Source organism: Fusarium redolens (assembly GCF_020744475.1).
Source record: "Fusarium redolens strain MPI-CAGE-AT-0023 chromosome Unknown BKA55scaffold_33, whole genome shotgun sequence".
Classification (NCBI taxonomy): Eukaryota; Fungi; Ascomycota; class Sordariomycetes; order Hypocreales; family Nectriaceae; genus Fusarium; species Fusarium redolens.
The window spans coordinates 293,993-312,490 of NW_025763696.1; the positions used below are offsets into that span (position 1 = coordinate 293,993).

Below are 18,498 nucleotides of genomic sequence, written 5' to 3' on the forward strand. Positions count from 1 at the left end.
ATCACTGGAGACTTACCGCAGTCGCAGAGGTTCGTCCCCGCACCCTCCCTCGCCGTCGCAGACCGCCGATTCTCCTTCCCTATCATTTCCACTTTGAAAATCCATCAAATATTTAATTAAAAATACCTTCACCCGAACCCACCAGATCCTCTATTTTCAGACGTATTTGAAACCACGTTTAGTATCCGAGACCCATCAGCCTCGCAAATAGTGAGTTCCTTTGGGACCAACTGCAATCAGTCGTCTGCAGCTCGCCATGGCTCTTTCGGCAGGTGCAACAGATGCCCCTAACCTGGATGCGAGCCGCAAGAACGTCTCCCCCAAAAGCCACACTGCGCGTCAAACCAGCAAACAACAAATACGACATCGCGCCTCTGTCGCCTGTGCATCATGTCGCGACCGAAGGATTCGGTGCGTGGGTCTTGGGAACCAGACTGAATGCACCGCTTGCTCAAAGTCCGGTACTGAGTGCATCATCAAGAATGACGATGAACGCAGACGGTATGAGCTCATGTACCTCGGCCTTGTCATGAGCCAAGGCTAATAGAATCTTCTCAGACCTATCTCCAAAGCATACATGTCGTCATTGTCAGATCGAATCTCCATGCTGGAAGGCTTACTTTTAGAAAAGGGTGTTGCGCCACCTCCTGCGACTCATCCTCCGAAGACAAGGCGCGATTTTCAAGACAGCGTAACGAGTACAGCGGGTAACCTAGACCTATCGCCACAGTCTGATCCAAGGTCCATGGGGAACGAAGACCACTCCTTGCCGGATTCTCACGTTGATGATTTTGCAATACATGAGAATAAGTCCGGGGCTGGGAATCAACGTGAGAAACGACAGCTGCATTCACGTTCGAACGAGGATTCGCCGTTTCGTGTCTTAGACTCAAATCAAGAGGACATTGTCCATCGACTCCTATCTACAAAAGGCAACCTTTCATTCGACCAAATCTCTGGACAACTACGTTTCTTCGGTCCTACTGCCAACAGCCATGTTTATGCTGAATCCACAAGCCTATCTGATACTTGTGAGCCGCTGGAGCAGATTCGCCGAGCAGAGAAGATCATTCAATCATTAAGCCGCGAGACACACGACTATCTCATAGATCAATTTTTCCAATATTACAATTCGGTTATCCAGATCATTGATCGAGCTGCTCTTGAAGCCGATCGGATATTAAAATCTTCCAAGTTCTACTCTCATTTCCTTTACATGGCAGTATTGGGCATGGGATATCGTGCAGCCGATATGGATAGAGACGATATGCGCAAAATCACAGTGAATCCACGAGAAAGCACGCTCCATCGAGAAGCCAAACGCATGCTCGACATCGAGCTCGAGCGCCCAGGTGGAATCCCTAGTGTCCAAGCCTTACTGCTACTTGGTGATCTTGAGTGTGGTGTTGGCAGAGATAACACTGGTTGGATGTATTCTGGTGAGTCCTGGTAAGAAGCCCTGTTTTGGAATTCTTTCAAACTGACTGTGTCTAGGAATGGCAAATCGCCTTGCTTTTGATATCGGTCTACATCTCGACTGCACAAGTAACATATCTGAACAAGATAACAAGATTCGAAATATGGTCATGCAAGCGTGCGTTATCTACGATCGATATTGGGGACTATTCCTGGGCCGTCCTCTTGCTATTAAAAGCCAAGATGTTAACTCCCTCTCAAGCCGATTTTCACAACTTGTTTCCTTCGGACTTGACGCTCCCAAACTGGATTTGACCACCGAAATCTACGAACAGCTCATCGAGCTAATGGAACTAGCGGGCCTTATTGTAGAAATACGAGATCTAACTAGTTCCAATAAAGCTGTGGAACAGAATGGCATGTCTGCTACAAATGAAGCAGAGGAAAACAGGTACTTACAGGTCATCAATCTCGACAGGCAGCTTCAAAACTGGTATCGGCGATTGCCCGATCGCATGGCATGGAAGCCAAGCAATGTCAAGACAGCTCCTTACAGCTTTTTTCTATTACATCAGCAATATCATGTAACTATGATTTTGCTCCATCGACCATGGACCAAGTATGGTTCAATATCAGGGGACAGCGCTAGCACAGAGTCACATCCCAGTCCCGACAGTGATAGAATGGCAAATCCTGATAGTCCCGGACACCATCTCGGCCACACCACAGAAGGTTCCTCGATGTCGACAGATGATCGTCAACGGGCTGTCCACGGGAGTCGCACGTCTTTAGCACGCAGTATATGCACCCAGCAGGCGATACGCGTTGCCCGCATCTTCTGGCAGCACCGTCAGCGGTTCGACGGACGCAAGGTTTTCATAACTGGGATCCAGCATGCTGGTACTGCGTCTATCGCATTGATCGCTGCACTCGCGTATCAGCGTAACGAGCCAAATTGCCAAACTTATATCGGCTATCTCGAGATTCTATTTGATGCTGTTAGCGATATGAGTACCACATATCATCCAGCCAGTAGGATGGATGATTTACTCAAAGCTGTGCTTGAACAGCTTCGGAGAAACATGAGCGATGACTCACGGTCGCGTAGTGGTAGCACGGGTCACCAACCCGTCAGTGGGGGAGCCAGCAGCGCGAGAAGTGGTGACTCTCTCGACAGCAATCCATCGGCCCCCGTTGTTCCAGTCAGGCGAGAAGCGGATGCAGAGTTCAGCCAACCTCTCAAGAAGAGATGGCCATCTGTTTACCGACAAGCCTCAGACTTTGCTTCGTCCAAGCCGTCGTTTCTTGGTATGCCGTCGCAACCCACGCCATCTCTTGCTGATAAAGTCTATGGCATGCCATATGGTCAACAAAGTCAACCACCGCTTGACTCAATCCTTTTCCCTATGAGCGTTCACAGCCAACCAGACCAACTTGACCTAGGCTTGGTGGGTGGAAATGCTGTCAACGTGCATCATACCGGAATTGCTTCGGGACACATGGTAGGGGGGATGAACAATACGAGCATCTCCAATCCATTATCAGACAATTGGGGTTTGCCTAACTCGCAGCCGTCTTTTGCTCAGGGTCACTTTCATGGTGCCATCGACTGGACGTCTGGTACTGCTGGTCTCAGTGCCAGTTCAGTCTCGAACCAGAACGCTGCCATGTCGACTGGCATTATGTCAGGAATGGTCGGTTTTGGCTCAATGAAGGAACCAGGAAAGTTTGGAAACAATGAGTGGAGTATGCATGAGCCAGCATCAAACAAGCTCCCTCATATTGGAGCAAACTGGACCAGTGGTAGCGTAGAGTCAGTGGGTTCAGGGAGTATGTATGAGTACGGTCAAAACATGGGCAAGGCAATACGTGTTGATAAAGAAAATAACGACGAACAGAGAGGTTATTCTCTGGACTTTGGCAGTTTTGCCTAGTCCCGTTTACTGGGTTTCTGTCTTTTATGCAAGGCGTTCAAGGTCGCTCACGCTTGTTCTGTAACGTTATTTTGGTCCGGAGCTTTTTTATTGATTTATATGTCTGCATAGCTTAGAAAGGTCAACAAGTCTGTATCTAGCGCTCATCATATGTCAACTCAATCAATCAATCACCCCCAATCAAATCAATCAAATTGTCGAATTCTTCCTCTCATCAAATCAATTCATGCATCTCGAAAGTTGAAATAATTGATATATTACAGATGCATCATGCGATCGTCTAATATCGAAGCAAAAATTCATCTTCCCGGACCACTACCCTACACCAGATAGTCACAGATGGAGGTCTACTTTCTAATAGCGGTGGGTCAGCCCCAAAACCAAGTATCTACTATCGTGTTCTAACGCGTAGCCCCACCACGCGTATGCAATCTGGAACGCGTTTCCCAACCATGTCGCGCCACCAAAACAGCCCCTTCTACATATGTTTTTTTTTTTTTTTTTTTTTTTTTTTTCATCAGCAAAATGTCGAATTTGCCGCTCTCCCCATTCGCCAGCTGGCTTTCCGCCAGCAACGTTAACGCCTTGTCCCACACCTCCCTCTTCCGTCTTCTCACGATTATCTCTGTTGAGACAATATGACTAAGATGGTCCGATCTGCTGGTGGCTAGGATGTGGATACTACCGTAAGGAACTGTGCTCCTCTCAGACACATGTAACTTAGAACTAACAACAACAAAATCAACCCTTTTTACTTCAACAGGTTATGAGCCCGGAGGGCACTACCTTTTCTCCAACCGCAAAGCTGAGTGTTCTCTGTCTTCTTTTCTATTTTTCCTAGACAGCACAAGAAGTCGAAAGGCTTCCTTCCACTGCGCATGCACATTCAGCTTACCTGGAGCTATTTTTCCTTCATTGAATATTTCATGGAGTTTGGAAATCAGCTAACAGGATATGTCTAGAAACCTTTCCAGAAGGACCCTTTGACCCTCCATCCAAGACACCGAATTTGAATCGTCAATCTCAAATAACTGAGAGACTCCAGATTGCAGTCTGGCTGACGAACTTGCCGAACCAGATCGGTCCCTCAGTCTGAGATTGTTGAAGCTCCTCGGTCGGGCGACTTGCGCCCACACAGACCAAGACCGCCTGAAACGTGGGTTGTGACATGATCGACCTCAGATCATCGTCTCTTCTCCAGACAGCGGGAATGATACAAATGACTGAGACCGCTATGCGTTTCACCCTTCGGATAGTCTCTATCTGGCTCGGATAACCCCTATCTATGCGGCATTATCATGTTGCCCGACGAAGACAAGACTCCTCCCCAAGCCTCGACCAAAGAATTGTCGATAGCCGTCTGTCCCTCTGTACCTTGATCGTCAGCTTCCCCGAGGATCCATCATGTCCCTCTCTAAGGAATCGCCCAACCTCGTGGGCAGTTCCGGCACCATTCCAAAGCTGGAGCAAACCAGCCAGTGGCTGACCTGGAAGAGAGAAATGCTCGACCTTCTGGACATGTGTGGATATGGAGACCTTCTGACTAGGAACACTCAACCACCAACTGAAGGGAATAATCTCGCAACTCAGATTGAGGCCTGGAGGAGTCGTCAGGATCGAGCATGCGGCGCCATTCGAAGTCGTCTCGGCTACAACGCCCGAGTGTTTACCACGGGGATCCTGACGGCGCAGGGCATGATCAGTCACCTTGAAACCCGGTATCGCCCCTCGGAAGCGCCATCTTCCCAGAGCTCGACCGCAGATTTCAAGAACCCACTCTCGACTCCTGCCAGATCGGGGGACCACACTTTGTCAACAAGTTCCTCTGCGTACTTGGCCCAGATTATGAAGCCTTCCTCACTGCATTCAATCAGAATCATAACATTCTTCCTATCCGAGATCCAAACAATCGTAACGTTATTCTCAAAGGGGCCGTTACGTTCGAAACCGCCATCTTTGCCACATCTCAGGAAGTGGACAGACAAAGAGGAGCCACTGCAAGGATTGCACATAGAGCCATGGTGGCCCAGGGCACCCCTTGCTGTGGACACTGTGGAAGAAAAGGGCATGACAAGTCAACTTGCTGGAAGCTTCACCCCGAACTCAGAAGAGAGCGTAGCAAAGCTGGTTACGAGAGACGACAACGGAAAATGCAGAATCGAGAGAAGGACAGGGAGAAGACGACTGATGAACTGGAATCTGCCACGTATGCGACTCCTGCATACCTTCAACCTGATCAAGCTCGACTGGCTCTCTGGCAAAATGACTTCCAAGGTCACCTTGGATTGATTGGCTCGTCATTCGGACCGTCTGGTCTCCAGGCATCCCTCCAAGCTCGGGCCCTCGAACGGATCCACGTCTTGGATAGTGGCGCCTCCTCGCATATTTTCTGCCGACATGAGAACTTTACAGTCCTTCAAAAGTACCATGGACTACCTATCAACGGCATAGCGGATGCAAAAGTCATGCCAGGAGGATGTGGAACGTACTGTCTCCGCGTGCAAGGGCCTAAGCGGTCACATAACGTTACCCTTGATAGCGCTCTGTATGTTCCAGAAGGACACTCTAACCTCTTGTACGCGTCAGCACTAGAAAAGAAAGGGGCAGAGGTTGTCTTCCGAAATGGAAAGGCTGTGGTCACAAATGAGGGAAAAGTCGTCCTCACTGCAACAAGAATCTCAGGTGTCTATGTGGTCGACGAAGTTGAGGAAGGTCAGTTTTAAACCGCTTTGGCGTCCTTTTCGGTGGGAGATCCTCGACTGCACCTTTGGCACGAGCGACTCGCACATTTGGGAGAGGAATATTAAAAGACTGATGAATATGTCTACTAGAATTCGACCGGATGATTCTACATCAAACCCATGTGGAGCCTGTGTGCAAGGCAAACTTAGGGAATGTCCTTATATTCGACCGATTAAGAAAGGCACTTACCCTCTGGAGTGTATTCGTGCGGATATTGCCGGACCATTCCCAGAAGTGGGAGTGGACGGAAGTCGGTATTGGGCCTGCTTTATTGATGACTTTACTCAAATGTCCTGGGTGTATCCAGTCAAAGAAAGGTCCGAGTTTGAAGAGTGTTTCCAACATCTATTGGAACAGTTCAAAAGACCGGAAAGACGATGCCACTTCCTGCATCTCGATCGAGGGGGAGAAAATCAAAGCCACGTCCTGACCAGGTTCTGCCGGGACAGAGGAATTAAACTCCTACACAGGAACTGACCAACACGAACAAAATGGATTGGCTAAAGTTCTCAATCGAATCATCCTAGAAAAACTCACACCGACACTGCTCAAATCCGGACTTGCTTTGAAGTGGTGGCCGTACTTCCTCAAGGCAGTGAACCGCATCCGAAATCTCTGTCCTACGGCGAGCATTTCCACTACTCCTTACCAAGCCTGGTATGGAGATGTTCCCGACCTCAGCCATCTGCGAGTTCTTGGCTCACGAGGATGGGCTCTGCTTCCATCCTCTAAACGAAAGAAGATGCAGTCGAAGAGCATTCCCTGCCAGCTTCTCGGCTATCAGGGCAGTACGAACTATATACTCCTTGACGAAAGGGGACGAGTCTTTGTGTCTAACAATGTTGTCGTCTCTGAAAACATCAAAAATGTCGAACCAACACTCGACAATCTTACGCATCAGATGAGTGACCAGAGACCATCGCAAAGACGACGAGTAGTCGGAGAAGAGAATAGCGATGTGGAAAATGCCATCGTTCTAGAGTCGTCGCCCCTTCCGATCGCGTCGAGAGAGGTGAACAGAAGCGGGGAAACGGGCCGTAGAGAGACGACGCCGGATGAGCCCCTGGTGGGAGATACAGGATGGGATCCAGACCAAGAGTCAACCAGATCGAGTATCCATGTTGCCACAGACGAGCGTGAAGTGTCATCGGAAGGAACAGAGGAGCATGCAGAGTCTCGGCTGCCGGAAAGATCGACCAAGGGACAGCTGCCATCGAGATACATACTGGCCAGCACAAACTTCGCCTTCCTAGCAACAGTTGCAGAACAACTGTACCTAGTCGCTCGCGACATCGATCAGTCCGAACCAAGAACCTTCAGGGAAGCCACACAGGGTGTACATGGAAAACTCTGGTAGGGAGGACTGAAGGATGAACACGGATCTCTGGTTGAAAACGGTGTCTGGACCTTAGTCACGCTTCCTCCAGGACAAAAGGCCCTTCGAGGCAAATGGGTGTTCAAGCTCAAAAGAGGAGAAAATGGGCAAGTTCTACGGTACAAAGCGCGATTTGTCATGAGAGGATTCGAGCAGATGGAAGGAATTGACTTCAACAAAACCTTCGCCTCTGTTGTCAAGCCGATGTGCTACAAGATGATATTCGCCATTGCGGCAGCGCTCGATTTGGAACTGGAATAGATGGATGTCAAGACGGCCTTCCTCTATGGCCTCGTAAATGAGGAGATATACGTCCAGCAACCCGAAGGATTCGACGATGGAAGTGGGAGAGCCTGCAAACTCTTGAGAGCCTTGTATGGACTGAAGCAAGTACAAGGGTGTCGGCAGGGGCAGCTAAGAACAAAAGCCCCGGAATGGAGCCCTCATACGGAGGTCAGCGGCAATGAGGAGAAGAAGAGGAAGCGGCCTAAGGTGCGTAGTCAGACCACCTTCGGATGCCGTATCAGTGATGTTGCGATTTGACAAAGCAAATATTGCTGGGACTTCTATCACCACCTAATTTAGCAGAGGAATTTTGTACCCTTTATTTCGTGCATTTTAATTGGCTATAACACCTCGTCGTGACCACAGTGGAGGTCCGCACGCATTGGGGAGATAGATATTTTTATACCCTAAGATTGTTCTCTTGCTTGGTAGCTAGAGAGGAAGGTAAGAGGTTAGAAAGGCAAGAAGAGCCTGTTTCCTACAGCTTTAAGGCGTCTTAGAGTAAGTAAAAAGTTGTTTTAATAACGGCATCACTCTAAGCCAGATGTAGATGCGTGAGTGCAGAGTGAGTGGAGGCCTTACGAGCTCCATGAGTTGAGTTTACCCCTGATATGACCGCGAAATCCTGAATAGGCTAGTGGGGTAGAAGCCAAAGCCAAAGAGGCAGATGTGATGACCGCTAAATTCTGATTGGCCATGAGCCCGACCACAATATCCCAAACTGGTTAGTACTGTGACCGCGAAATTCAATAGCGTAAGCTACGATGGCCTGACGGTTAGGCACAATATGGCATGTGGAATCTGCGCTGTCTCCCGAATTTTCAGAGGTAAACGAAAGATCGATACCAATGTATGATGCGATGCATATCCCATGTGCGCGGCTTGCAGAGAACCAAATTTGATTCAGAGATTGCTACTGCAGGCCAGCCCAGAGGACAATAGATCGACACACCTTCCTAACTTGAGGCGCAGGCAAGCAAATTTTGGCTTTGCGGCCGTAACACGGCTATAAATAACATATCTAATGCACAATTCAAGCATTATACCATAATACCACCGCGGTGGCCTATAGCATTAGAGTCTTACAGTAAGCAGTTATGTCATACAGTAGTATTGCCCAGTTATATTATAGCCTCAGTACACGTGATCATTTGTTGCATGACACTAATGATCCTGTATCCTGCATGTCAGCTTACGCATTCCCAATGTCTCCTCATGGTGTTCGCCAGCTTGGACTCTTTATAGGGAAGTCGTTGGGCTGTCAGATTCTTGTTCCTGTTACTTCATCTCCACTCAACGGCTTCAGCCAGTTTTAGCCTTTGGATAGACGTTTTTGTATCGCACTAGCCTGCTACACTCCTGAATATTTCAAGTGTTTAAGCGGCTCGCAACCAAGATGACCACTGAAGAGTCTCAGAACTTCCTCCGAAGTCTTGTCGCCCCGTTGCGCAATCAAATACCTACACCTCTACTTCATAGGCCTAGCGAGGCCGGCCTTGAGTACGAGGATGTCTTCTTTCCTTCCGAAGACGGTACTCCACTTGAGGCTTGGTATATTCCAAAGTCTGGCTCGAACAAGCTCGTCATTGTTAATCACCCCCTTCGATGCAATCGATCTGGGTTTCCTGCCCACCTGGAACCCTGGAAGGCCTTCCTTGGTGGCACTGCCACTGGCAATGACTTCGAGCTCAATTTCATCCCCGACTTGAAGATACTGCATGATGTCGGCTACAATGTACTCGCCTACGACATGCGCAACTTCGGCAATAGTGGACAGGCCAACGGTGGCATTTCTGGCACTGGCCACTTCGAGTCCAGGGATGTTGTGGGCTCGCTGAACTACGTCCGTAGCCGGCAGGACACCAAGAATATGACAATCGGTCTTTTTAGTCGTTGCCTCGGCGGCATAGCGACTTTCATCGCGGTACACCGTCGACCAGAGGCATTCAAGGATGTGCGTTGTCTTCTTGTCCCCGAACCGCTCTCTTACCGGCCCTTTGTTGAAAGGGCTCTTGAGATGACTGGTCTTGAAGATCGCTTCGATGAGGTCAACAAATTGGTCAAAATTGAGTCAAGTTTCGACATTGACGAACTATCGCCCATCCCAATTATGAAGAGCGTCCACATCCCGACATTTATATACTCTGTGCGCAACGACATATTGACGAAGGAAAGCGATGTGCAGACAATGTACGACTCAATCCCTATCGAAGAAAAGCGGCTTCTCTGGGTTGACGGAACAGTCCGGATGAAGGGTTATACGCACTTTCAAGAAAACCCCCAGATCTTCGTTAAGTGGCTAGCTCAGTATATGGACTAGAATTATTTCGGACCACTTTAGGTACAAGAGGCTATCAAGCTGAAGCAACAGAGCCAGACTGTATTGAAGTGAGCCCCAATTGACTGTGTTGTGGTCTAAGATCTAAGCTGCTGTAGTTGAAATACTGTTATTTATATTGCGCAGTAGTGCTGGGTGAAAAAATATTTTTTATGAAACTTGATTGTTCATTATTGAGATGAGAGTTCTTCTCGAGTTTATATCTCTAGTTGATTTCATCTAGGACTTTGAACTTTAAATCTAGGACTTTCAGGCTAGCAGTCTGAATCCTGAAGGGAAGGGGGATCCCCGGATTTTCCAACAATATCAGATATCGCAGACTGCCAAAATGACCAGAGGAATGTTCTGCGACAGCCACCACAATCATGAACCTTTCAATTACTGTCTCGCCTGCGACATCGCAAAAGCCCTACGATGGACTCCACGAAATAAACGGAAACGAACCTCCAGGGCCGGGTTCATCCATGTTGACACCTTCAAAGTCAATCCACCGGGCCTTAGAGGCGAACGATGGGGAATGATTGCCACAGATGACAGGCATCTAATGAGATGGGCCTACACATTCACGAGGAAGGGGATGGCTTCGGAACTTCTAGGCCAGCTCGTCTCGAAGATACGAACTCAGTATGGCATACGAGTGTACGCAATCCAGATGGGCGGCGGCTCTGAGCTCTATGGTGCGTCTCTCAAGAACCTCGAGTACACTCACGGCGTCAAGATCATCAAGACGACACCATATACTCCTGAATTTAACGGAGTTGCTGAGCGCTCTAACCGCATCATCTTTGACAAAGTCAGAGCAACCATGGAATCAGAAAGACTCCCGATAGAGCTCTGGCCATTGGTCCTGGAAGATATGGTGCGCAAGACAAACGTGACAGCCACCAGGGCAATTGATGGCCTCACTCCCATGGAAAGCTTTCTCAATGAAGCCTTCCCCGGACAAGACAATAAGCCGGATCTGTCCGGAGAACGAATCTGCGGCTCACAAGTCACGATACACATACCGCAGGAACGAAGATTGAGATCACATAAGTTTGGTCCAAGAGGAGAGGCTGGAATCTACCTATGCATGGAAGGTTCACAGATTTACACCTGCTGAGTGCCCTCTCGCAGAAAGGGACATCAGATCGTCCGCTCTGCCAATGTGCAATTCTACGAAAAGGTTGGGGAGACAGAATTCCTGACCGAAACTGAGCATGATATTGAGCCGGAAATCCGCAAGAACGGAGCTCCCATCTCAAGCCGACCACAGTCCGTCACGGAGCAGACAAAGACTCCAAGCCCCCAAAGGTCTGAATTGAACAATCTTCAGCATGCTGAGGTGCATAATCCTCAGCATGGACAGACGACAACATCCATGACATCAGCTAAGCTGCCCGATCACCTAAAAGAGGTGATCACTGAGCCCAAAACAATGACTGAAGCGCTTCAAGGTCCGCAAAGGGAGCATTGGCTCAGAGCAATACACAGTGAGCTGCGCAGTCTCCTCACGAAAGGAACTTGGCGCATGCTGGACCGCAACCAAGCTCACAATAGGCCACTTACAGTCAAGTGGGTATTCAAGGTCAAGAAAAACGAGGACGGCAACCTGGACAAGTTCAAGGCGCGGCTGGGGGTCAGAGGCTTTGAACAACAGTTCGGCTTTGACTACAACCAGACCTTTGCCTCTGTTGCTAAAGCGGCGACTTGGAGAATCCTCCTCACCGTTGCTGCCTGTCTTGACTGGGAGATTGAGCAGATGGACGTGTCGACGGCATTCCTGGAAGGGGACCTCGACGAAGAAGTCTTTATCGAAATGCCGGAAGGACTTGTCGAGTATTTCGACCAACACCCAGAAGACCGTCCGCCAGGATTCTCAACCGAGAAGATCTGCAAACTGATCAAATCCCTCTATGGACTCAAACAGGCGCCTCGGCAATGGCAAAAGAAGCTGAAGGAGACCTTGGAATCCCTTGACTTCAGACAAGCAACGTCTGACACGGCCGTATATCACAATTCCACAACGGGAGTGATTATCATCACATATGTGGATGACTTCCTCATCATGGGCAGCAACAAGGAAGCAATCCAAGGGTACAAAGCCCGCCTGGGAGAGATCTTCACAATGACTGATCTCGGTCCCGCCAGCCATTTTCTTGGAGTAAGAATAACCCGAGACAGGAACTCAAGGCTGATCTACCTTTCCCAGGATGCATATTTTACCAGAATACTAAAGAAATTCGGCTTGGAAGATTGCCGACCGGTCAAGACCCCCATGGAGCGAAATTCACTCTCGACACTGCAACCAAGAGACAATGGCGACTCTGCTCCTCCAGAGGAACGAGAAGACTATAGCTCGAAAACCGGCTCGCTGATATATGGAATGACCCAAACCAGACCCGATTTAGCTTTCCTACTCTCGGTACTCTCAAGATACATGTCGAATCCATCACCAGCACATTCACGATTGATCAAAAGAGGTCTTCGCTATCTACAGCAGACAAGAGACCACGGCCTGGTGCTTGGGGGCGTCAAGAGAGATCCTGAATCCGCTTGGAGCATCACAGCTTAGGCCGATTCGGATTGGAAAGGCGACACTGTTACGGGAAGATCGACGTTTGGATGGCTTGTTCAACTTGAAGGATCAACAGTCTCATGGAGGGCCAAACGGCACGAAACAGTAGCACTATCGACCACCGAGGCTGAATATACAGCACTCTCCCAATGTGCCAGAGAATTGGTCTGGACTAGGAACCTCTTCTCTGAACTGCTCCTGCCACTACATATGCCTATTCCACTGAACGGCGACAACCAGGGTTCCCTAAAGCTATGCAGAAACCCTGAGCTTCACCAACGGACAAAGCACATTCCGTTAACCGAGCACCATATCCGAGAAGAAGTTGAAGCCGGGAACATTGATGTGCAATACGTTAGCACACACGAGCAGGTAGCAGACGGACTCACTACACCATTGAACGCCGTTAGCCCTGGTCACGTTCTAGAAGCAATTCGAGTTAGTGCATGCCCGATCGAGGAAGCAGGTCGCATTATTTGGAGTACTGAAGTCCACGATGACTCTGTGCCCTGAAGACCAGGTGGATGGGGGCGTGTTGGAAAATCCGGGAATCCCCCTTTCCTTCAGGATTCAGACTGTCAGTCTGAAAGTCCTAGATTTAAAGTTCAAAGTCCTAGATGAAATCAACTAGAGATATAAACCCGAGAAGAACTCTCATCTCAATAATGAACAATCAAGTTTCATAAAAATATATTTTCACCCAGCACTACTGCGCAATATAAACAACAGGAGCAGATGGCCCAGCTGCGGCGAGGGAAGAAAAGAAAGGCGGTACCGAACCCGAACCGACGATTCATGGCTCTGGTGGAGACTCTAGCGGCTGGAGGAGCTCTTCCTGACTCAAAGGAGGCAGAAATAGAGGTGGGTGTGGACGAGGAGGTCGAGTCGGTGATTGAGGTGGGTGTCAGGTCAGAGGACGAAAGTGACGACTTTAGGGTCGTAACCAAACACTGCCAGCGCACACGAAGCGGTCGGGAGATCAAAAAACCACGCAGAGAGTAAAAATTGATCAATTTTCTAGGGTCTCTCTCCAAAGCTTCGCTTTTTAATTGACGACCTGGTGTTTTTTTTGCACGCATCAAAATTTGGATTTTATATTGGCGGAGCGAAATTTTGGTTATCCATTAGGTGGTCCTGGATGGTAGGTCCTACCGTTATTGTGGCTCAACGCTTGATCCCTCGTTAGGGTGTAGCCCCCCATTTCCCTAGCTTGTGATTGGTATGAACGCTGAAAGTGTGGAGGCAGCGGGAATGATTGCCAGAGCTACGTCGTATGACGCGTCGCGGCTTGTCACACGATCCCAACCTGCAACTCTTCGGGTCATATGAGGAAAGCCCAAGGCTTCTCGCACGATCAGCCGCAAAACCTTTGATCACCGCACCGACAATATGGAGGAGACGAATGAGTCAAAAATTAAGACGATTCCTTTGGACCTTTTGCCAGGTTTTTTTTGTTTTTTTAGATGTTGTCGCCTGACCAAGATTGTTGGATTCGCAAGTACCGCTTAGAAATATCGTTGGGACTGGTCAAGGATCAGAAAGGTAGAAGACTGGGCCATTGTTTTGCAAAGATTAATGTGCTGACTTCGCTAATTACTTGGGGCAGGTCAGGCCCCAATGATTTTTAGTTGTGAAAATGTAGTAATGCCTAGCTGGAATGTCATTGTCACAAGACCGGCTGAATTGGCTGGTAACTTAAATCATCATGACCAAAAAATTCGGGATAGCCAAACCGTCATCATCCACACATATTGAATCGGATTTGGTTAGACATGCGCTTCTGGGAGTACCCGATTTTTAGCGCTTAAAGCACGTCGCTGTTGCGTCAGCATTAGGATGAACGGCATCATTTGGTTTATTCCTAAAGCTGCCGGGGTTCTTCGTATGTCCGCTTTAAAATGCTTTACACACTTGCTAGCTCCTACTGTACCTTCCCTTGCTGCATGGCTACTGCGAAAACTACAACTTCAGCCCTGACGCTCTATTATTGACTGCCACTATTTGTACCGCCTGAGAAGAAGAGAATTGATCCAGTACACAATGGTAGTAACGGCAGGTTTCCCTATTCTGACTGGTTGCTTGCGTAGATATAGCCCCTGCACGTTCAGACCATTCCTTGGTTGTCACAGCAGGCTTTATTCGCCATCGCCCCGCCGCTCGATATCATCCTACCTCACGAGTCCGAGGGAGCTGCACAATACCATTAAGATGAATCCGTCGTCGGCCGCCTCACTCGAACCAAGGGTTATTCCCTTGTGCGTCTCCTGGTTTCCAGACAATGACCAGGAGAGTCGCACCGGTATCCAGACGTTCTGCCAGAAACGGATCCCAGAAGCTCGCTTTTTCGACCTCGACATTGTTATCGACACGGAATCCCCGTTTCCTCGTCTGCTACCCAGCGCTCTGGGCCTCGCGAGCTCAATGAGCGGGCTGGGAATTCGCAAAGAGGACATTCTCGTAGTCTACGATACAAGCGAATTAGGTATCTTCTCGGCACCACGGGTAGGATGGATGTTGAAGGTTTTTGGTCATCCGAAGGTGCACATCCTCAATAATTTCCGGCTGTGGGTGGAACAGGGCCTTCCGACAGAACAAGGGGAGATGCCTAGCTTCAAGCGTTGCATCTACCCGGTTCCCACGATAGATAAGGGGAAGATTGCTACCTATGAGGAAGTTCGTGAAGCAGTCATGGACCATAATAAAGAGGGTAGAGAAGGCATACAGGTTTTGGATTCACGATCGAGCGACGACTTCAGCGGAAACTATCCTGGGCCACGGCCAGACTCACTCTCAGGACACATGCCCGGTTCGATAAATATCCCATACGACCTGGTGCTGGATACGGAAACGAAGGCATTCTTACCATCTGATCAACTTGCGAAACTGTTCGAAACGAAAGGAGTGGACCCTCTCAAGCCGATTATCTCAAGTGGGACAAGCATCACGGCGTATGTGATTGAGACAGCGCTACAAGAGGCACAATGGGGCTCTTCCGATTCACGTAAGGTTTACGATGGAAGCTGGAGGTCAGTTTATAGCCTTTACTACCCGAACTTTTTATCATGTCTTTTGTAGTGACTGTTAGAAACATAACTAATTATCTCAGTGAATGGACGCGAAGAGTACGGGCATCGGACTATTTGGTTCGGAAGACGAATCCTTAGCGGACAGTACGGGGATATCGCTTTCATGGACTGACGCGTGGATTTAATGGCTTGTTTAAAAGCGAAATAGTTATGACATTCCCAGTGGAGAGGAAATAGGAGGCGGCAGAATGAACAAAGTACATTTGCCTCTCCCCTTTGACTTTGTTATTTGCATTTTCTTTCGTTCAAGGGCGAGTTGCTTCAACAATGACAATGAACACAGGTTCTTTTACATATCTTTGTGGCATGTTCAGGGACCCAATGGCGTCACGGCTGCCTAGTTCTCCAGCTTTTGCTTAGACTTGTCTATCCTGATATGCTGTCCTGATATCATCTCTGCTATCATGCTATATCCGATATAATATTGTCGACAGGCGTCAATGAACTCGACCAGGCAGGCATGTCACCAACGGCTGCATTCCTCAGCACAAGCGTCTTTGTACAAAGCCATGATGATCTAGAGGCATTGCGCCTTCTTTTTGGGCATGGTGCAGACCCAAGTTTCAAAACAAAACAGGGCCTGAACTTAGCACACCTCGCTGCTAGATCTGGCAGGGCTTCAGCCGCCTTGTTACGAACACTAGCCAATCAAAAGGTAGATGTGAGGGCTAGGGATGAGCAAGGACGAACCGCACTTCATCATGGTGTCATTAGCGGCAAGCTTACGAAAGAAGCCCTGTGTTGTCTTCGTGATGAATTTCAATTGTCCACAGAGCTACTTGACGCGCAGGGAAAGACGCCGTTGGCGTATGCAGTTGAGAAGGGACAGGAGTATCACCACCCAGACATGTTCGAGCCAGACCGATGGGCAAGGGTAGAGAAGCTACTACGCGAGTAATGCAGAAGTACAAGGATAGGAAGCCTTTGATCTTCTCAGAACTACAGTACAAGTAACAATAACATCTCATTTCAAGCTTTTCTTTATTATCAGATAAACAAAGAACGTCACCACTTTCTGTCTCAATAATAGGTCGCATTTTTGGGCATTTGCGCAGTCTATAAGGAAAGCTTATCATATCACATGGGCAGCATCGGAAATGAGACCGTCGTCAACCTGAGAATGCTCCTGAGTGAGCTCGTGGACCAAGAAAAAAGTGTATTCGAATTCGATGACAACCTTGGTATCGTATCAGCAAAGAGATGTGCGGTGGCAAGCTTTTTCTGGATGCCAGCCTACAAAAGCGGCGAATTGGTAATTCTAGCTACCTTGAGCCACGTCATTGGTTTCCTTAAGTATTTCATGCATGAGCGCATAGTGAAGGTGCTAAGCGATTTTTCTCAACACCGAATGGGTTCTGGCATTGTACCTGATAAACCGGCGCTCACCACGTTTGATGCAGACTTCGTTAGCTATTGAGACGACTTTGAGAAAGAAGTGGAGGAGGTCACGTCGTCGTCTGATCCCTCCTCCTGCTGGCTGAAAGATCTCCGGTCATATCTTTTTCGAAATATAGGTACATGTGTTTCATATTGGAAAGAGATAATGTCTGGCAAAGGAGAGTACCTCGCCAAGGTCCTCCCCGCCCACGAGCGATGGAAAAACATCTTACCGATCATTCGAATCGACTCTCCTACTGCCGCTATAATGACATATTTATTCAATAAAAGAATTTCCCCTTCGATGGCTTTAGGGGAATGGGAGATTCTCAAAGCTAGTCTAACCTTTAAACTATATCATCGAGGTAGTTGGTTCGTTCGGCAGATTACAGGTCGTCAACTGCAGTTTATCAATCGTCTAGGGTCAGAGTCGTTAGAGAGGGCGATCTCCTGGCATCCATTCCTGTGGTCTCGAGGATGTACAGAATCCTGCGTCCAGACACAAGGCGAATCGAGAGGACCCTTACTAGTCAAGACCAGAATTCCGAAGAGGACTAAAACTAGGCTTAGTTATTTAATTTCTCAGCTTATATAACCAACCACCAAGAGGATCCCTACGAAAGAAAACCTGGTTCCGTTGCGTGTAAAAAATAACGGAAAAGATGCCATCTGCCTACAGGAGAGGCCGCCTGTTTATTAGCTCTTTTGTTGTATGAAAAGGCCACTGGATCTAATAGACAAGCTTCTCTCATCCAGATGAGCCTGTTAAAGATGGCACAGCCGAGGAGATCTGGCACATACGTTACCGTGCAAATATTGATGTCCCGGGATACTTTCAGGATACACTGGGTTCCAAGGCAGTGTAAGTAAGGCATACAGCGTCTAGGTCAACGAAATTATTTGGTCTATCAAATTCCGCTGCGACATGCTTACGCTAGTGGTGCCAGACGAACTGTGGGAGGCCAACAACGCCTTAGCAGGCCCAATCAACAATCAATAAAATCATCAACTTTGGAGCGGGGTAGGGTCGCCAAAACCAGTTGGGTATCTCTGCATGATCAGGAGATTATAAGAGACCGACTCTCGTCGCTCCTTTAGATAGAAAATCAAGTGCTCATTTGATCTTGGCTGTCCATCGGTACATGCGATAGCTGCTGCTGCCGCTGCTGTTCTTTCGAACTTCGGTCGATCGGTCGATCTGATCTTCGGCCCGGATGGTTCGCGTCGTCTGCCTGGTGCTTTTTCTCGTTTCTTTGGCGGTGTCCTCCAGTTGTCGCGCAGTGTCTCGGGCTTTGGTCGTGGGTTTCACCACGCGCTTGGCGTCAAAAAGGGGGTGTCGTGCTCCACCACGATCTCAGCCCCCACTGGATCCGCCTTGTGTCAGACAT

At 48.6% G+C, this 18,498-nt stretch overlaps 5 protein-coding genes across 5 annotated transcripts; all 5 read left to right on the forward strand.

Moving 5' to 3' along the window:
- Nucleotides 1-256: 256 nt before the first annotated feature.
- BKA55DRAFT_698211 (fungal-specific transcription factor domain-containing protein) lies at nt 257-3,350 on the forward strand (the record flags this gene model as incomplete). Its single annotated transcript, XM_046200490.1, has 3 exons — nt 257-501; nt 559-1,439; nt 1,495-3,350. The coding sequence occupies 3 exons, from the start codon at nt 257-259 to the stop codon at nt 3,348-3,350; spliced, it is 2,982 nt and encodes a 993-aa protein (XP_046041412.1).
- Nucleotides 3,351-8,815: 5,465 nt separating this feature from the next.
- BKA55DRAFT_586268 (Alpha/Beta hydrolase protein) lies at nt 8,816-10,314 on the forward strand. The gene has a single exon (XM_046194542.1). The coding sequence runs from the start codon at nt 9,149-9,151 to the stop codon at nt 10,070-10,072; it is 924 nt and encodes a 307-aa protein (XP_046041413.1). The 5' UTR covers nt 8,816-9,148; the 3' UTR covers nt 10,073-10,314.
- Nucleotides 10,315-14,687: 4,373 nt separating this feature from the next.
- On the forward strand, nt 14,688-15,845 carry BKA55DRAFT_529642 (Rhodanese-like domain-containing protein; the record flags this gene model as incomplete). The annotated part of the gene is made up of 2 exons (XM_046189091.1): nt 14,688-15,648; nt 15,754-15,845. 2 exons carry the CDS (start codon nt 14,688-14,690, stop codon nt 15,843-15,845), a joined length of 1,053 nt encoding a protein of 350 aa, XP_046041414.1.
- Nucleotides 15,846-16,415: 570 nt separating this feature from the next.
- BKA55DRAFT_487622 (uncharacterized protein) lies at nt 16,416-16,595 on the forward strand (the record flags this gene model as incomplete). The annotated part of the gene is made up of 1 exon (XM_046186236.1): nt 16,416-16,595. A coding segment is annotated over one exon (180 nt), but the record flags the coding sequence as incomplete, so codon positions are not given.
- A 746-nt stretch (nt 16,596-17,341) lies between these two features.
- BKA55DRAFT_263452 (uncharacterized protein) lies at nt 17,342-17,738 on the forward strand. The gene has a single exon (XM_046185433.1). It carries the CDS (start codon nt 17,379-17,381, stop codon nt 17,703-17,705), a length of 327 nt encoding a protein of 108 aa, XP_046041416.1. The 5' UTR covers nt 17,342-17,378; the 3' UTR covers nt 17,706-17,738.
- Nucleotides 17,739-18,498: the final 760 nt, after the last annotated feature.

Bases quoted from the DNA above. Each gene is read 5' to 3' on its own strand.
- BKA55DRAFT_586268 (XM_046194542.1), top strand. From the start codon at position 9,149: ATGACCACTGAAGAGTCTCAGAACTTCCTCCGAAGTCTTGTCGCCCCG.
- BKA55DRAFT_263452 (XM_046185433.1), top strand. From the start codon at position 17,379: ATGACATATTTATTCAATAAAAGAATTTCCCCTTCGATGGCTTTAGGG.